General features: G+C 40.1%; 1 protein-coding gene across 4 annotated transcripts in view; it reads left to right on the top strand.

The window, feature by feature from the left end:
* The window catches only part of MAPK10 (mitogen-activated protein kinase 10), a gene marked incomplete at both ends in the record, with an annotated part of 136,468 nt that overhangs the window by 90,232 nt on the left and 28,185 nt on the right, over positions 1-18,051 (top strand). For 2 of the 4 annotated variants that reach the window (XM_082282539.1, XM_082282540.1), the window contains 5 exons: positions 49-178; positions 2,028-2,086; positions 3,049-3,187; positions 4,143-4,308; positions 7,469-7,540. In XM_082282539.1, the coding sequence (XP_082138665.1) occupies positions 49-178; positions 2,028-2,086; positions 3,049-3,187; positions 4,143-4,308; positions 7,469-7,540 (566 nt within the window). Of the gene's footprint in view, positions 1-48; positions 179-2,027; positions 2,087-3,048; positions 3,188-4,142; positions 4,309-7,468; positions 7,541-17,181; positions 17,254-18,051 lie in introns of all 4 variants that reach the window. The other 2 variants (XM_082282541.1, XM_082282542.1) reach the window with 2 other exon arrangements.

Raw genomic sequence — 18,051 nt, 5'->3', positions numbered from 1 at the left:
GCTGGATACCCTCAAAGATGCATAACCCCTGTGTTTTCGTCACTGCAGTGCTGCATATGATGCTGTCCTTGACAGAAACGTGGCCATTAAGAAGCTCAGCAGACCATTTCAGAACCAAACTCATGCCAAGCGAGCTTACAGGGAGCTGGTCCTCATGAAGTGTGTGAATCATAAAAATGTAAGTTTTCAGCAGGAGAAATGGTATGTCCATTGCTTTGTTAGAACGGATATTGTTTTGTTTGGTTCCTTTTTAAAATGGAAGGAATTAGATGTAAATATATGCTCAAGGGCTGCAGCCTCTCTGGTACTACATTCCCACATGAGAGACTGAGGGTATTGCACGTGCTTAGTTCAAGTCTGTGCCAAACACGGATTGTTCTAGAGTTTCCTGCCTCTTGCACCATCTACTGTATATCATTTAGTATCCATAATGAAAGAAAATATTCCTATGCTGCAGCAAGAGTGTTATTCCAGGGCTGTATGTTAATTTTAACCATTATCTGTTAGAACCTTTTGACTGACACTGTATAAAAGTGCTTTTTTTTTGTAGTGAAACGTGTCGGATTGCCACACTGCATTGTAAAGGGATGTCCCAGGGATTTCATTTTCCTCCATTTCCTCGATTTCTCACTGCCATATCTGTGTGACCCTTCCTTTTCATTAGGAGTGCATTTTTCAGTTTGCAATGTTTACCCTTCCCTCAGATCTTGCAATGACTCTTTCTCCTTATGCAAAGCATAAATGAGCTTGAAAAATGTGATGTAAGGTGAGATTTTACACTTGCTCTCAATCACAAATTCACATGGAAAGAGAAGGGACTGACCCTAAAATGGCAAATGGCAGGACTTGACACTACAGTGTCCTCTGCCTCTCTTCTGGTCAGTGATTTATCCTTACATTCCCACTGTGTTGACCAGGACCATTCCTGTGTCTTCCCTCTTGACTTGCTGGAAGCCACCCTCAGTCAGACCAATGCATGGGGATTTGAAAATGCAGGAATGACAGAGGAGTTTTTTAATGGACTGGAAAGATCAAAAGGCAGCAGGAGCAGCACTAATTTTAAATACATAATTTTAAACACGTGGCATGAGAGCTGCTAACAGCACCACATGTGTCAGGTCAGAGCTCTCTGTACAGAGAAGTGCAAAGGAAGGAGAGGATTGTAAAGGCACCTTTGCAGAGGTAAGATTCAGTCAGAATATGTGGAGTACAGAGAAAGAATGTTGAACAATTTCTGCTAGAAAACCTAAAGAACTGATGGAGGTGGGAAGGGAGATGTTCAGAGGTTGCCTTCATGGCAGCAGTGCTGATACCTTCTACCTCTGTTACTTGCACAGAAGGAAAATGGGAAATCCAGGTTTGTGAGGTCACATTGTTTCCTCTATTCTGTTTCACATATTTTTACCATTGTCTTTCAACAGCCCAGCCTGTTTAAAATCAAGCAAACAAAAATGCAAACCGAACAAGAGAAAGGAAAAAAGGAGTTGCAGTATGCAAGATGTCTTTGCTTAGGGTGTCTCTGTTTCAAAGTGCTTCTACTGGAAAGTTGTACCTCTCATGATGGAATTTGTGCGTGTTTGTGCCCTCAAAGGAATCGAGGCCATGTCAGAGATAAGGAAGGACTACTGTTTAATAAGATGGTCCTTGATTATTTGTCCCTTCAAATTACCATTCCTCATAAATAAGAAAATTGTGGCTGTTGCACAAATATGGTTATGCTAGATTGAGCTGAAGTTGGTCTTTGAGCCTGTAACTCCAAAACTGAGAGGAGTGTCTCACCCTTAGCACTTCACTTTGTCACTGGTTATCTTTCTTTCAGATGATTGCAAGTGCACCTAGAAGAAATCTAAGAGATCTGTGGTATTTTATTTTGAATGTTGCTGATTTTTTACTGATCCATAAAGTGAGAAGTGTTAATACAAATAGAGCAGTGAAAAAACAATTTATCCTTTAATACACTTCAGGACTGGTTCAACTGATTATGTATATCACTTCTCTTTGTTCTTTTGTCTTACTTTGCTTTTCAGATTATCAGTTTATTAAATGTCTTCACACCACAGAAATCTCTGGAGGAGTTCCAGGATGTGTAAGTAACAGGGGCGGTAATAAAGCTAAAGTTTAGGGATGTGTGGGGTATTGTGGTGTACCTTGATTGCAATAACTCAGCAGAATACAAAGGTTATAACCCCATCTAGAAAAGGTTGTATGAGTCGAATGGATAGAAAAATATTCTGAATTCCATATTGAGAGCTCTTTTGACCATTTAGGGTAAAAAATACCAGGTTTCATATTTGTTGTGATATGACCTTTGACTGTGTAGTTGTCTGGGAGCTAGGAGTGGGTGTAGAAGACAACCAGCATCTCTGTTGGAAACTTGCCCTGTTGCACAACCACCATTGTTCCTACTATGAACTGCTGTGAATGATATTTTAAGTATTCTGTGTTTTATATAGGTGTTCTCATTTCGTCTTCCTATCTCTCCCATGTTCTGTATACATTGCATGGAAATGTGTTCCTATTCTGTAGTCTGGTTACCAGCAGTAACCAAATAATTGTAATGAGAATTTTGTGAAGTCATGCAATCTTAGGAGGATTTTTGGAGGCATTTTGCATGGGGACATATTTTACCCCCTCAGACACCTCTCTTTCTCTCAGATTCCTACGTGTACTGTGGTAGCCATCCTTGCAATGGCCGAAGGCCGAGCAGTTGTGTTATTTGGTGTTTGTGGGCTTTTGGGTTTGTACATTTCTGTTGTGCTGCCTGATTGCCCATGTAGGGTAAGGTCTCTGTCATGGGGAATGCACCAAGAAAGGGCAAATAATCCCCCAGTTTTCCTGGGATGCTAAAAGAGTGGTGTCTCTGCAGTGAGATACAAATTCCACCATGGTACTGTTGTCAGTGGGCCCAGTCTCCAGCTGTGTTACTCCCAGTCATCAGGAATAAAGCGAATTTTGAAGCAAGAAAAGACGCTGTTACTTATTTGAGATTATGCTGTGATTTGTCTTCAACAAAAGAAAATAACCCCGTGGCTTTGCTTTTCCATTCAGCTACCTGGTAATGGAGTTAATGGATGCCAACCTGTGCCAGGTCATTCAGATGGAGCTAGACCATGAGCGAATGTCTTACCTACTGTACCAAATGCTCTGTGGAATCAAGCATCTTCACTCTGCAGGAATTATTCACAGGGTAAGGGGCCTTTGGCTTAAAACTTAAGGCATCATATGAAATGATCATGAAGACTTTAAATGCCACTTGTCTCTCTTGTGTACTGTGGATCAAAGCCCTATCTCCCAGTACAATGAATATAAACATAAGAGCCACAGTCAGAGGATATGGAATTGGCATTTGCTATCATTTATGCATGTGCTGAAAGAAATGGAAAGATTGATGAGTCTATATTAAATGCATCCTCTCATTTTGCTTTTCCACACTAATACTGCTCCTGGTAAGGATGTGGTACCTGGCTGTGAATGTGTGATAGTTGATAGCAGAGGGGATCAGGTCATGTCACTGTGAGCAGGAGGGAATACTCAATGGATTGAAAATACCCTGAATTGACTTCTCTATTGAAAAGAGCTTTTACTAATTTGGGATTTCCCCATTAAAAAAAAAAAAAAAAGAAAAAATGTTTCCCTAAAGAAAAGAAAGGCTGATAAAATGGGTTACAAAGTAGTTGTTCTATAAAGGTCTCCTTTCTTGGCATGTCATGTGTTTAGCACAGGGTGATAGATTTGGCTTCCAGATAGTCATCCAGCAAAGGATGAGTTGAATTACTATAAATGAAGCATTAAGGTATCTCCACATGTGCCATTGGAATGTCTCTATCAGGCTCACAGCATTAAAAGAAAATAATCTAATCAAAATAGTGCTCTGATACTAATCCTTGTTTCTTGATCTGCTAAATACAATTAATTTAACACCACTAGGCTCCTGTTATCCAGGTAAAGCCCCATATTACGCCAAGGTAGAACAACTTTCAGAACAGTTTTCTAGAGAAACAATTGCAAGGTTTTCCTGTATATTTACAAGTATTTCTGATAGTAACTGGGTCAGAAGAATGAAAGAGTATTTGAAGGGTGACCTGAAGTATCAGCCTACTTTATAAAAGACAGTCACATGTTTTTTTCACTGTCTTTTGCAGGATTTAAAACCAAGTAATATTGTAGTAAAATCTGACTGCACGTTGAAAATTCTGGATTTTGGACTGGCCAGGACTGCAGGCACAAGCTTCATGATGACCCCATATGTGGTGACACGTTACTACAGAGCACCGGAGGTCATCCTGGGAATGGGCTACAAGGAGAACGGTAGGGCTGCAGTGTCACTGCACCAGGTGACCTCAAGGGCAAGGTCTGCCTCCACCACTGTGTGGGAGACCCAAAGGAAAGACAGGAAACGTAACAGGAAAAGATGGGAAATGACGCCTGATTTAGAGCAGTTCCTTGCTGTTTTGAACTGCAGCTACAGAACGTATTTGGGATGCACCGCTGGTGAATTTATCAGGGTGGGATTGCAGAGCAATAAGAAACCTGTTCTGAGTTATGGCTGAAGTTAACAGCTACAGTAGGAGCTTTCTGACCAGAATATCTTTGGCTTCTGTGGCTGTGAAACGGTGTGGGAACCACTGGAATTGCTGAACAAGTGATGTGTTCTAAATTTGAGTCTGAGTCTGTGAATTACTTGAGGGAACAAGAAGTACAAGCTGAAATAGCAAAACTTAGCCCTTCCAGAATTTCTCTAAATCCAGAGTTAGATTTGAATTTCAGGAATTAATTCCTTCTTCATGATAAATTTGACAAAAGTCCCAGGTTTTGCTAACAAGTTTCATGTTGTCAAGATCTAGGTACAAATTTTGCAGTTTGAGTTTGGTTTTTTTTAGTGGAAAGTAGAATTTCAGAGAAGAGGAAAAATCTGAAACTAGAACAAAAACGAAACAAACATATAATTTGTATGTAATCTCCCTAGAAATAAATAGGATAGTGCTCTGAATAGTCTGAGAGAAAGATCTTGGTTCTTGGAAAGATTGTGAAAAGCAGGTGGGGGTGCTTGCTATGGAGAAGCAGGTAAGAAAGAACTCAAATTTTGCAGAAGATAAAGGGAAAGCTTTTTAAGTTGTTCTCATTTTGTAACAAAACTGAGAATTGCATCTGAGTGCCAGGTAGACCAGGTAGGAAGGGAAGAATATCCTATAACTCAGATTTTGCTGTCAAAGGTATAACTTGTCTGTTTGAGGAGACTTTTTGATGGCAAATACAGCAAACGTCAAGACCAGGAATTTATTAAAAAGTGTCCTACTTAATTTTTGTTGAGGAGGTTGGCTAACCTGCAGGAGAACTTTTACTAACAGCCAACTGCATCCTGTAAAGGGCAGTGAAACTGATTTTGGGAGCTGAATCCATGGCTTCAGCACAACTAAAAGCATAATCACACAACATCTTCTGAAATTAGCAAGTCCCTGTTTGAATTATTTGTAATGTTTATGAATTTAAAGTATAAATTTTAATACAAAAGACTAAAATGTAGAGGATTATTACGCAGAGTCTACGTATAGCGAATAAGTTCTGAAAAAAGGAATAATATTCCTTAAAGTATTTTGTTTGAAATTTTTGCTAAGTGACACTTAGAACACTTTAGATAGTTCCTTAGTCAATATCCAGAGTTTCTTCTATTGTCAAATTAATTCTTTTGTTGTTTTTTTTCCCCTCCAGACATTAAGTAGATGATTACCATTATTATTGTTATTGTCCATGAAAGGGCAGAGAGAGCATTTGCTTTTCACATGATTAAAACTGCACCAAGAAAAAGTTAGACACACTTTTATGAAGAAGTACACAGCTGGGAAAGTTCCAATGTTTGCCACATCCAAGGGTCCTGATCAAATGCCTATTGAAGTTAACACAGGAACTTCCTTTGACTTCCCTGGGCAATGAATCTGGCTTAAGATGAATGATCTTGTCTTACTTGGACAAAGCCAAAATAAAGAGAGGAAGAAAACAAAATATCTGAAAATGAAGCTCAGCTGTCAGAGGAGCTGCTCTGCTTGGAGGCTCTGACCCAGCTCCCAAGGAAGTCAATGGAAAGGGTTGTTCTTTGCTTCCCTGCTCTGGCCTATGCTGCCACATTACTGAAGCTCCCCTACTTTTTCCCCCTCTGGCTACGTACACTGCCTGTATAAGGACTGTTCACTGCTTTCATTTTCTTTCTGCACTTGGTTGGCTAAAGATGCATAATTATCACCAGTTTGCTGCACTTCTGTGGAAGGTCCCAAAACTGTCACTATGAAGAAAACTCTCCCACTGCCTCAGGCATGCTTTTGCTGTCCCATGCCCCTGATACCTGTACCCTCCTTTTCCCAAATGGAACATTTCACCTTTATTTTGTTTTACCAAGAAATGAGTTGTTTGTTTGTTTATTTGGTTTGTTTTGGATTGCTTTTGAAGGTCAAGAAAGGGGAAGAAAAAGAGGAGAAAACTGGTTGTATAGGTCAAACATGACCAGAAAATGAGAATTTCAGGCTCAGAAACAACAGAGTCTTTTAAAGCATTTCAAAGCAGTTTTTCCCTCTTAATGTGGAAGACAGGGTTGTTTTTTTGGTTTTTTTTCTATGTGTACTGTGTCACTATCTATCCAGCCTTTTTTCTTGAAAGGCTTAAAGGGCAAAAAACACCCTATCCAAGTCAAGCAGAAAAAGTGACTGTGCATATTGCATTTAAGAGCTGATTGCAGGATTGGGAACAGGAAATGCTCTTAGTCTTGTTAATATTTGTCCTGGGGAGCTTTTGGTTTAGCATTTATTTTGAGTACCTACACAGTACAAAACAGAGTCCACTCAGGTCATTCTCTCCAGGTATGTAGGTACAGACAGATACACCTAGATAGGTACCTATAGACAGGACATAAGTACAGGTTCTGAAAGAGGAGTTTTAAATAACCCTTAAGGGTGGTATTGTCCATATGGCCTTTACTTGTGTGAGCAGTTCCATTTGGAACCTCTTGTCAGCTGCTGCAGAGAGACTCAGAGCCGGAGGACAAAGTCTAGCAACTCTGCAAATAGGATTTGTTCCAGATTATCATTATCTGGTTTGGTTTTTGGGGTTTTTTTTGTTTTTTTTCCTGAAAAAAAAAAAAGGAGTTGTTTTTTAACCATAAATTTAGTGCATACCATGGGTCTGTGCAGTTGTTACTTGATCTTTACTTGCTAGCTCTGGACCTTTACCCAAAATGCTGATTTAAAACTTTTTCCACTGTTGTTACTAACTGCTGTTGAGCTAACTGACACAGCTTTTATTTATTTAGTTACTTATTTTAGCTTTTGGTGAGACGTGAGAAAGAAACCCAACAAAACCACAAAACAAACTGTACTGTTCTGATCAACCTGCTCTTTTTCCCCTCCTTTAGGAGTGAAATGTCGTAGTTAACTTTGCTTTTTTTTCCTCCTTCTTCACTTCCCTGTCTCTGCTGTTCTAGTGGATATATGGTCTGTGGGATGCATTATGGGAGAAATGGTTCGCCACAAAATCCTCTTTCCAGGAAGGGACTGTATCCTTGTGCCATTTGCTGCAGCTTCACCTATTATTTGTTCCTCTCCTCCACCCCATCCCTTTTACCATAAAATGACTATACCAGGACTGTAAAGATAGAAGCAAAAAGTTGAATCCCAGAGGTATGGCTAAATGAAAATAGCGCACTACAGATACACACAAAATTAAAAATGAAAAACAGATGTACAGAATTATTTCCATCAATTAAGTTGCTCTAAAACCTGTAATCATTCCATTTTATATACTATTTATGTCATGTCAATAAGCAATATAGAAAACAAGCATTATGATGGCAAATTGGACAGCTTTACTTACTGTTCTTCAAAGGAAAAATAAGAATAAAAGAAAAAAGTCCTAACTTGGCCCATCTCATTCCTGTAAATCTGTTTTTCTGCTTTTGTGTTTTGGAAATATTGACTTCATAACATTTGTGGTGACATCATAATCTTTTGCTTGCTAATGCATCATGGTTTTGGATTCATCTCAATGCTGTATGGGCTCGGTGTTGAGTCAATACAACATTTTTTTTTTTTTCTTTAAAACAAAATGAAGAATTTGACTCACCCAGTTTAAGGCAACCGTTTATCTACTGTGGCTTCCAAATTGGCCTGAAATCAGATTCTCTTGATTTAAAAATGGACTTCCCTTTGCTTGCATGAGGTCTGTGTCGTCAATTAAACTGTATATCCCTCCCATCTCATTTTTCTTGTCTTGGATGATATTATTTTTACCCCTTCCAAGGTGGTGAAAGCAATATTAGAAAATGAAAACAAAAGAAGAGGTGTCTACTTAGCCCCCTGCTTATCACAGGCTAAGCCAGGCAACCTGCCCGTGCTGGCTTGGAAATGTAAGTAGTGTGTATTTTGCCCATCAGAATGAAATGAGGCAACATAACATATCTCCACTTTCGGAAACAAGAAGGCATATTGTTGTCAGCTAGTTGGCAGAAAGGCACCATGAAAATCTGGCATCAGCACCCACTGGCAGTTGGTGTGAAGAAAACCCAGCTTTCACAGACATCAGCCATGGAAGCAATTATTTTTTTGCTGACTCTTGAGTAATTCCTGTCGTGTTTGTCAGAGTTGGGTCCTCCCTGTCCAGTTTTCACAGCTCTGTCAACTTTTTCTGAGAGCTGAGCTCTGCTTGGTGGCCCAGTGAAGATGCAGTTCTATTTCTCAAACAGGGAGATGAGGGGACAGCAGGTACCTCCTGTTTGCTGACGGAGTGACAGCAGCACTGTACTGGCTTGGATGCAAAACATGGCAGGGAAGTAAAAATGGTGGGTTTTTATTACTAGTGGGTAGCTTTGAGATGCTTAGAGGTGCTGAGCTGTCCCTGCAGCATGAGGAGCTGGCTGCACACCCATCCTGTGCTGTAACCTGAAAGTGCAGGGCAGCTCCCAGCCTTCCCAGGACCTCTAATTCAGTGTGGTAGTTACGCTGTGTTTCAGTGGTAACACCACCTTGGAAACACTGTCGGAACTCTCCCTCCAAACAACGCACTCTTTTCCTCTTAAAAAAAAAACTCAGAGAAAACTAAATTATCTATAATATACTTGAGGTTCAGCTGGAAATAATGAGGATATTTCCATTTAATCTTTTCAGAGAGAAGTCCAAGATTTTAGATAAGCAATTAGAATTCATACAAAGAGTGATTTCAGGGTAAAAGCACAGTAGCATGGTTAATGGGTTGGTCTCCTTTTACAACAAATTAAGAGATAAGTTCTTCTGCCCATGTCTAGAAAAAGAACTAATGCTATATAATTTAAATAATGTAGCTTTTTAAAAAAACAATTCAAACATGAAAATTACTTTTTTTCTGTCTGGCTGTGAAAACAGTCTCTTGTGGCACCCTTGTATTCAGGGATAGCAGTAAAACATTTTTAAAACCCTTCTTAACATTTCAATATCAGTTGAAATTAACAACTGTATTTTTGAACAGCTGCAGCAAATATTGTGTAAATTGTGGGATAGTCCTACTTTTTAAATCATTGGAAATCCCATATCCTGAAATAGAATGGATTTGGGCCAGGTCACAGTTACTACCATGCTTTAATGGTGGGTTTATTCAGGTGAGTGGGAAGTTCAAAAAAAAAACCAAGAAAAAAATAAAGAAAAAAAGAAAAAAAAAGAAAAAAAAAAATCTGTATGTTCATTTCCAAGTCAGTACTCATTTGTTAACCAGTTTGACCCCATGAATGAGTTGTCAGTATTGGAAAGACTGGTTTGTGTATGGGTCCATATGATTTCCCACCCCTCCATGGCTGTTGATGAGCAGATCTAGTTTCCCTCCCAGGTGCAGGAAGAGCTGGAGAAGCATTTGTGCAGCTGCAGGTAAACTTCACAGAAGGACATTACATACTTCCTTTGGGCTACTTAAGGCTTTCCAGCAGAGTTTTCTAGCTGAAAGAGGCGAGTCTGTATAGAAATGAACAAAAGTCAGTTCTTTTTAGTCATTCAGAAGCCTGTCTACTGTGTGCACTTGCTATCAATATAAGCTTACTCATTTCCAGTCTGGAGTAGGAACATTTGTGTGTGGCACAATATACATCTAAGAAAAAATTCACAGCTGCTGCCAAGTTTTATGGAAAGAAAATATTTTAGAAGTTAGTCTCACCTAAACCATCCCACTGAGTTACCATTGCACTCAGGTGAGGCTGACTTGAAAAGAAATTTCATTTTTAAAGTCTTCATGGACACTAAAACATGGAGAAGATTAATTTCAGAACCTCTCATCTATGTAAGTAAGAAACTCTCTCTTAAGCTGCTATGAGAAATCTCTGGAATCTGGATAGAGTACAGCTGGTTTTCAGACAGGTAAGAGCAGCCTCCAGTGTCCTGGAGAGAACTGGGTAGAAATTGCCTGCCAGGTACCCTGGTTCCTTGTTATTCAGCTAAGGCAGACTTTTCGAAATGCTGTCAGGAAAACTTCCTTGTTAGAAATCAGACCCTCTCGAGAAGAAATCCACCTTTCTAGGTGGATTTGTAGACCAAAATATTCCTGGCAAGTTCTGGTAAGCTTTTGTAGTCCACTTCTGAGTTTTTTGCTCAGTGTTTCTTTGATGCTTATTCCACTTTTGTCAAATCAGAAAGAATGCAAGTGACTAAAAACTGCCCAAACTCTTGGATGCCATTGGAAATATGTTAGAAAACCCCAGGACTTTCCCCAAAGCTGGTTCCCCTCTAGGTAATAACATCTTCAAAATCTCATAAGATTTCAATTTAAGGATTGGAAATGTATTTCTGTTTTTTTATTTGAAGAGAATGAAAAACTCAAAATGAATGCTTTCAGGTGAGACAGCTTTATTAAGATCTGAGCTGCCAAGGCCACAGCGATGTCCCACAGGCACACATGACTTAGTGGGGAAAATGGAAGGATCAGAGCATTTATTTTCAGTACTGAAAAGATGGAGGATGATGCTATAGCAAGTTCATGTGTGAGTCCTTCAGCAGATCAAAGGGCAAACAGTGATTTAGTCATAGAAATATATTGTGGTAACAGCCAAGTGTCCTAAGTTTGGCTAGGCCTGAATTTCCACGGTAAATATGGAGAGCAGAGTTCCTACTGCAAGCAGCTTAAAGTCTAAGACATTCAAAAGAGAAAATACTATTAAAATAGCAAGAGGGAAAAATTCCAACTTTCTTCTATGTAATTATGAATAGCCAAAAGGGATTGTGAAGAGAAGTCAGCATTAACAGATGCAGTTAGTGTTTTTTGTGGCCAGATTTTCAAAAATTCCCTTGCCCACCAGCTGTCTTTGAGAGTGGTGGGATTAAGACATGCTCTCTGGCATTTGACAGAAAGTTCTATTGTCTGAGAAAAGAAGTTTGCATCAAGAAAGTCTTTCAGGAAAAGGTGCTGCCTTTCCACCACTCATTAGCAGAATTTGTCTTTGCATTTGATCTGTATTGATTAGTGGGTGTAATTTTAGTGTTTTGAGGGCATATTTGAGGGTAGTTTCTTAAACTACAGTATAATAAAACTTCAGCACTTTTGTTCAGTGCAGTCTGTTGTTTTTCTTGTTCTGGGTAGTATTTTCTTAAGGCTTGTTTTGTCCTAAAAAAGAAAAAAAAAATCAAAACCAGCAACTAGCATCAGGATTATTTAAAAGATACACTTAAGTGTGACTGGCCTGGCTTTCCAGGTGGGATCAGCTGGTTTGTCTTAGCCTGCTGCTTAACTGTGTGTTAGCTATGATGGCATTGATGGCTAAGTTTGGATTTTGTTGACCTGGATTATTCTTCCCTGGGTATTTGGTTTTTGACTCAGGATTTTTCCTAAAGCTTGCTTATATGAGATGAGGTCTGTTTCAAGGAGACTTCAAACTAGATGTGAGGATAATTTGGCTGTTGCTATTCTTCTCTTTTTTAAAATTCAGATATGCATACTCCAACAGTTTAAAGTGTAATTTACCCTTAGCATGAAACCCCCATGCTGTCTGTCATCTGTGTGGCTCTTGGAGTAGGTCCCAGGTGCTACAGTGAAGATAATCCATTGCTTGTTTCCCATCACTCACCTAAAAGATTTTCAGCACCCACTGCTGCCTTGTATGAATTTCAACCAAGGCAAGTTTTAATTTCCTTTTCTGGCACCTATGAAAATTGGATGGTCTCAAATGTTTTGTTTTTTTTTTTTCCTGTGGCATTAGTCAGCTTTTTCTTGATGGCAGCTGTGCTAACTTGAGCTGAGATAGACTGGAACAGTTGAGCAGAGAATTTAGAACTTGTGAACAAAACAGTACTGAAGTGCCTTTTGTCAAGAGCATGCAGGTATTTGGATGGGATCAAAATAAAGAGCTGGAACACATTCAAAATCACATGAAGCTGAGTCAGGGGAGGTTGAGGTTGGATATCAGGAAAAGGTTTTTCACCTAGAGGGTGGTTGGGCACTGGAACAGGCTCCCCAGGGCAGTGGTCGCAGCACCAAGCCTGACAGAGTTCAAGGAGTGTTTGGACAAAGCTCTCAGGCACAGGGTGTGACTCCTGGTGTGTGCTGAGCAGGGCTGGGAGTTGGACTCGTTGATCCTGATGGGCACCTTCCAACTCAGCACGTTCTGTGATTCTATTCTGTGATTCCTCTTCCAGATATGAAAACATACAAGTGTACTCAAATGATCTGCTAATCTGTTTGTACTGTAGCAAGAGAGACTACCTGTGGGTTTCCTGCTGGAAGAAGTAACACAAGTGTACTTGAATACTCTTTGAGACCTGGGAAGAGATACTTCAAAGTCAACATGTAAAATAAGCTAAAAAGAGGACCTGAAGCTAACAAATGAAGGATCTGCAAAATAGGTTTTCAAAGCTATGGTCTGTTAGACACAGAGTAGTTTGTTTCCCATTACTTGGCAAGATTCTCTGTAGGTCTCTCTTACTGTGATGGTTTTTTTATATATTTATATTCAAAAGAAAATGGGAGAAAGGGAAGGGTGTGAGTCATCTCTTGTGCCTCCACTCATTCTTGAGCTTGCTGCTCAGGATTCACATGCCCTTTTCAGTCATTTTTTAACAGTCATTTTTTAGCACTTGTTTGGCACTGCAACCTAAGAGCCAGGAGCCTGCTCCAGTGCAGAGCACTCAGTGGGTCACAGAGAGTTTAAAAAAAGAGAGAAATTCATAGGTTGTTTTGAAGCCTCACCTTTGTAAAATGGTGGCAATTCCCTTTTGGTTCCATAGAGCATCTGTCAGGAGAGTACCTGTGTTCCATGGTGTTGGGTAGGAAGAAAATTAAAAGTCACTAAGGCAATTCTTCAAACACTTAGGAACCTTATTACTGGCATTGAGAAATACTGAAGTTTTCATAACATCATGTGGAAAGTGGTGTTTCAAATTAGAAAGGAAAAACTCACAGGAAATCTTAATGGATTGAGCTGATACTGTGCTGAGCGAGCCCTTGTTAAAACATGTTGAAATTCAAGCACATAATAAATACAAGCACTAAGGGAAGGGTTATGATTATCTCAGCAAGGTCTCAGCAAGGAGATTGGAACATCACAAAACTGGGAGTTTGCCATGATTTAGCCAGAATTGAGGGAGATAAGGGTCTAGTGGTTTGGGGAGTCTTTTAATACTTTTCAAGTGTTTGAGCCATCTCCAGAATGGTCATTGGGAGTGCCACACATCACAGAGTTCCCTTGGCATTGGCAGGTCTGAAGTTTTTGTAGCTGTGGTATCTGGAGCATGTGAAAAAAAAGCAGCTTTGCCCATGTATTGCTGAGAATTACCACTCATTTTTATAAACCATGTCCTTTTTTTTATTGCATAGAAATAACAGAAAAACCTGTAAAAACAAGGTACAGTATCCAATACAGGCTACTGTAGGGCCTATATATGGTTCTTCAGAGCAGACATCAGTACAGATCTACAGGAGTACTCAAAACAGAGATGGAGGTAAAGAGAGGTCCTGCCCAGCAAGGTGTCTGTCCATTTTAGGAGAATTTGGAGAGAGAAGCTCGCTGTTCTGACAGGCATACTCAGCTGCCTTGGCATTTTACTGGAGTTTACACCTTAGCCATTGCCAAGCAGTGTTGTGTGCTAAATATTTTGGCCTACAGTTACACAAGTAAAACAGGTATCATGATTTGCTTCATTAATATGTCTATCATTATCTTCTTCAGTCATTTTTGAGGACATGAACATCTCTTTTCAGCTTGCAGAAAGGCAATTCCTGCATCAGTAAAACAGGAGCTATTACAAATGAGGATGTTTGGTATTCTCACTAGTGCTCTGGGCAGAAAGTGTGAACCAGCCCATGAGGTTGGAAAAGACGGCAAAGTTTATTCAGCTGTGCCTGCATCTCTGGTCTCCAGAGTGTCCCGTGGCTTGCATTTAATGAATTTTAATTTGAATGTCACAATTTTCACTGAATGACAGCTGGATGTAACTGAGTGCATGACTGAAGAGCCACCTCAATGGGAGTTTGAGCAAGGGCAGTTACAGACTCTCTCATTGTCTTATGAAGTCCCAGAGAATGTGCAGTTTTGCAGGAGGAGAATGTAGAGTCACCAGGGAGGTGTCTACAAAAAGTTTACTTGGGTTCTCTCCGTGTAGAAACATCTTTGGGTAGTTCTACAATTTCTGGCCCTTCTGTATCTCTGCTGGAGGGAATCTGAAATCTGGAAGGATGAGCAAGCACTCATTTGGGTCAGGAAGTACCTGTTTGGTGGGATATCGGAACCAGGAGATGGCCCAGAGGAGATTTGCTGTATGGTTAAAATGTTTTCTTTGTTCAGGAAGACACTTGCATGTGGTTTCTGGTGAGCACTTATTCAAGCTGGCTATGCCAGGGTGGCATCTGGTGTCTTTGGGAAGTTTACTCATATTCTGAAGTATGTGTACACATTCAAGAATGTGTTCCAGAGTGTGCAATAACCAAGTTTGTAGAGATTCTGAAAAAATTAAAAATCCCCTACTCTTAGTAATCCAGGACCTGGCTATTCCAATGGAGAGTGGACTTCTTGTCAAGGGCTACCCAAATCTCAACAGTTTCACTTCAGAGGGTCTTGAAAAGTTGTAGGTTGAATTCCTTAACACTGTTTCATGTGATCTTAAAACATCAAGGCAAATAGCTGCTAAACTGAAGTTTTATCTTGAATCATGCAGAGATCTGTCACTAGAAGTTAGCCTGCCCTTGATTGAAGCTTAGGGATGTTCCATGAGTTGGTGTAGCATTGCCAGCATTTGTGAATATCTCACATTTGAACAAAAAATCTTTTACCAGGTGTAAATTTTCAGTGCTTTGGAGCTGAATGCAGATGCTTAGAGGTTGTGGTGTGCTTGTTTTTTTTCTGATGCTTGTAGGAGTGAAATTACTCAGACTGCAACATCTGGATTGATGTTGGACTAAATGAAGCAGAGGATCAAGGCATAGATCTCTGCTCTGCAGTCCTTTCTGGAGCTTTGCACAAGTCTCAGTGCCTTGAGTGGGGCTTTTGACAGCTGCTGCTGCATGTGCTGAAATTCCTAACCTCCATCTAACTACTTCTAAACATGCAGCCAAATCCTGGTTTCACTTTGATTTATTTCTAATTGCCTCAGGAGGTGAAAAAGAGGCAGCAGTCAAGAAGGCTCTTGGGACATTGTTTATATTTAGGTCTTTATCTTTGCTCCTTCTGATTTGGAAATTTTCAAAGAGCTTCCTTCCCGAAACCTCAGGCGTAGAGGGGAATAATCATCTCTGATTTTACACAGTTTGCAGTTTAGTAAGTCACTAGTTCAACTTGTGTGTGTGCCCCCTGGAGCACAGCACAGAGCAGTGATGTCAGGAGGCAGCCTCTGAAAATGAAAAGGAATTAATAACAGACGAACAAACAACTGCTTGCTCTATCTTTTCCTGATATTTTGCATGCCATTTAGCTTGCGATGAAAGCAGCAGTAATTTGCATCTCTAGGTCTGCTTATTGCTCCCAAACAAGTAGCCTTTTCTTTAGTTTTTTGGTTTTTGTTTATTGATTTATTTATTGTGCAGTGTTGAAGCTTTTCATATGCTAAATAAAGCAACAAGGGAACCTTAGACCCAGGCATGTTAAGATTTCCACAGATAGGACATTTGCCTTCAAAGTCAGATGCACTTTTAACTGTTGCTCAGTATGAAATTGTAAGAGTAAATTTAACTAAGCAGCATGATGCTTTCATATTTTTCCCCAGTATCTGGCCCTGAGACACCAGTCTGTCCCTGTGCTTGCTTTCATGCCCTATGACTTCTCATAGACCAAGGACAGCAGAGGTAATGTGGTTACATGGAATCAGTATGGGGGAAAATGCCACCTTAATCCTGTGCTGGACATAAGGAGTCTGATTTTCATCTTGTGCTCCAGTGTAAATTGCGGTGAGCTTTGTTTAACCCAGCTGAACTGCTCTTCCCTGTAGGAGGTAAATAGGCCCCTGGTTTTCTCTGAATTTCGGTGCAGAAGGTACAGATCAGTGCTTCTGTGTCTCAACTGGCCTATTTAGAAATCACCATTTCCTATCATGGCAAATGGAAATCTTATGAGATTCTCAAGATCCCTGTGATGGACTGCTGGCTTCACTGAGATTCGGTGGAAATGAGCCAACAGGCCCTAAAGCAAGCATTGTTGGAGTTGAATGATCTCAAAAATTCTATTCATAACCCTGAATAAGTGGTGGATATGTCTTCACAAGGACCCAAGTTCCTTTTGTGGCTTCTGGCAGTTCAGCTTGTGAAAATATGCATGGATCTCTGGTAGCTGGAATGATAAAGGAATAGCAATTTGCATATCCTTATTGAATACAGAGACCAGCATTCATTTACAAGACAAAGCATCATAAACCTAGGTAATGAATACAAATGAAAACTTGAAAAAACCAAAATTAATTGGTAAATTTTGATTACAAAGTTGTACTATGACACAGTAGCCAGCCGCAGGTCTCAGTTGGGTTTCTGTATTTAATGGCATTGTCTTTCATCCACACTGGGGAAAAGGAAACTGCTGGAGTCTATTTTTCTCAGACCTGCTCTGTTGTCATGAAACTTGTGTGCTCAGGCAGAAAGGCAGCCGCCGAGAACAAGAGGCAGGTCTGTGTCTGCAGGCGCTGTGCTATAGCATGATTGGATAAGTCTTCTCATTTATTTGTTGTTCTGTTCCTGTTTTCTTGTTTACCTTCATTTCATTTTTGTTTTCAGTTGACATGTGGTCAGTAGGGTGCATCATGGGAGAAATGATTAAAGGTGCTGTGTTGTTTCCTGGCACTGATCGTATCCTTCCTAGCAGCCATTCTGGCCCCAGTAGGTACTTCCAACCCTATCCCTTCCAGCCCCTTCCCACTAGACTAGTGCTGACACACCTCTGTTCTGCACAAAAGAGCTCGGTTAAGTCCCTCTGCAAAATCCCTGCAAACCAAAATGTCAACAGACCATTACTGCCACAGTAAGTACAGCATGAGGAGATGGAAAACAGCGTCCTACACGGTTTATCAGAATCACTTTCTGCAGCCAGTGACCACAGTTTTGTTGTTATGAATGTCTCTTTATTAATTGGGTGGTGTGTGGGAGGGGTGTGTTTCATAAATGAGGGAGTTTTTTAAAGGTGGTAGCAGGGCAGGCACAAGTCACTGCTTACCTCAGGGTGAGATGTCAGAGGTTCTGCATTTCACATGCATTTCTGCATCTCTGATTAACTCAGACATGAATCATAGAAATGCTTATTTGTTATAGACTCATAGAGCTTCTTATTTGCTTTGTTTGTTTGCTCTTCAAGTGGTATAAAAGTACAAAAGTAGGAAATGGTTTCAGTTTGGACACAACTTCTTCCCAAGACTAAAATTGTCACTTGATAGTAGTTTAATAACTCAGAAGTCTGGAAGTTTCTTGGGAAACTGTTGGGTCTGTCATCTTTTATTTAAGTACATAGAGCTATTATGTGAAAGCAGAATATATTCTTGACATCAACAAGAAGTGATTTACAGATAAACCCACTAAATCAGTGGACAAGCAGACAAGGCATACGTTTGTTTCCCTTAGAGACCATTCTGCACGCAGGCAGCCATATTTCTT

This window comes from Coloeus monedula (assembly GCF_965178545.1).
Source record: "Coloeus monedula genome assembly, chromosome: 5".
Classification (NCBI taxonomy): Eukaryota; Metazoa; Chordata; class Aves; order Passeriformes; family Corvidae; genus Coloeus; species Coloeus monedula.
The sequence above is the reverse complement of the archived record's forward strand: the minus strand, read 5'-3'. Positions and strand labels throughout refer to the sequence as shown.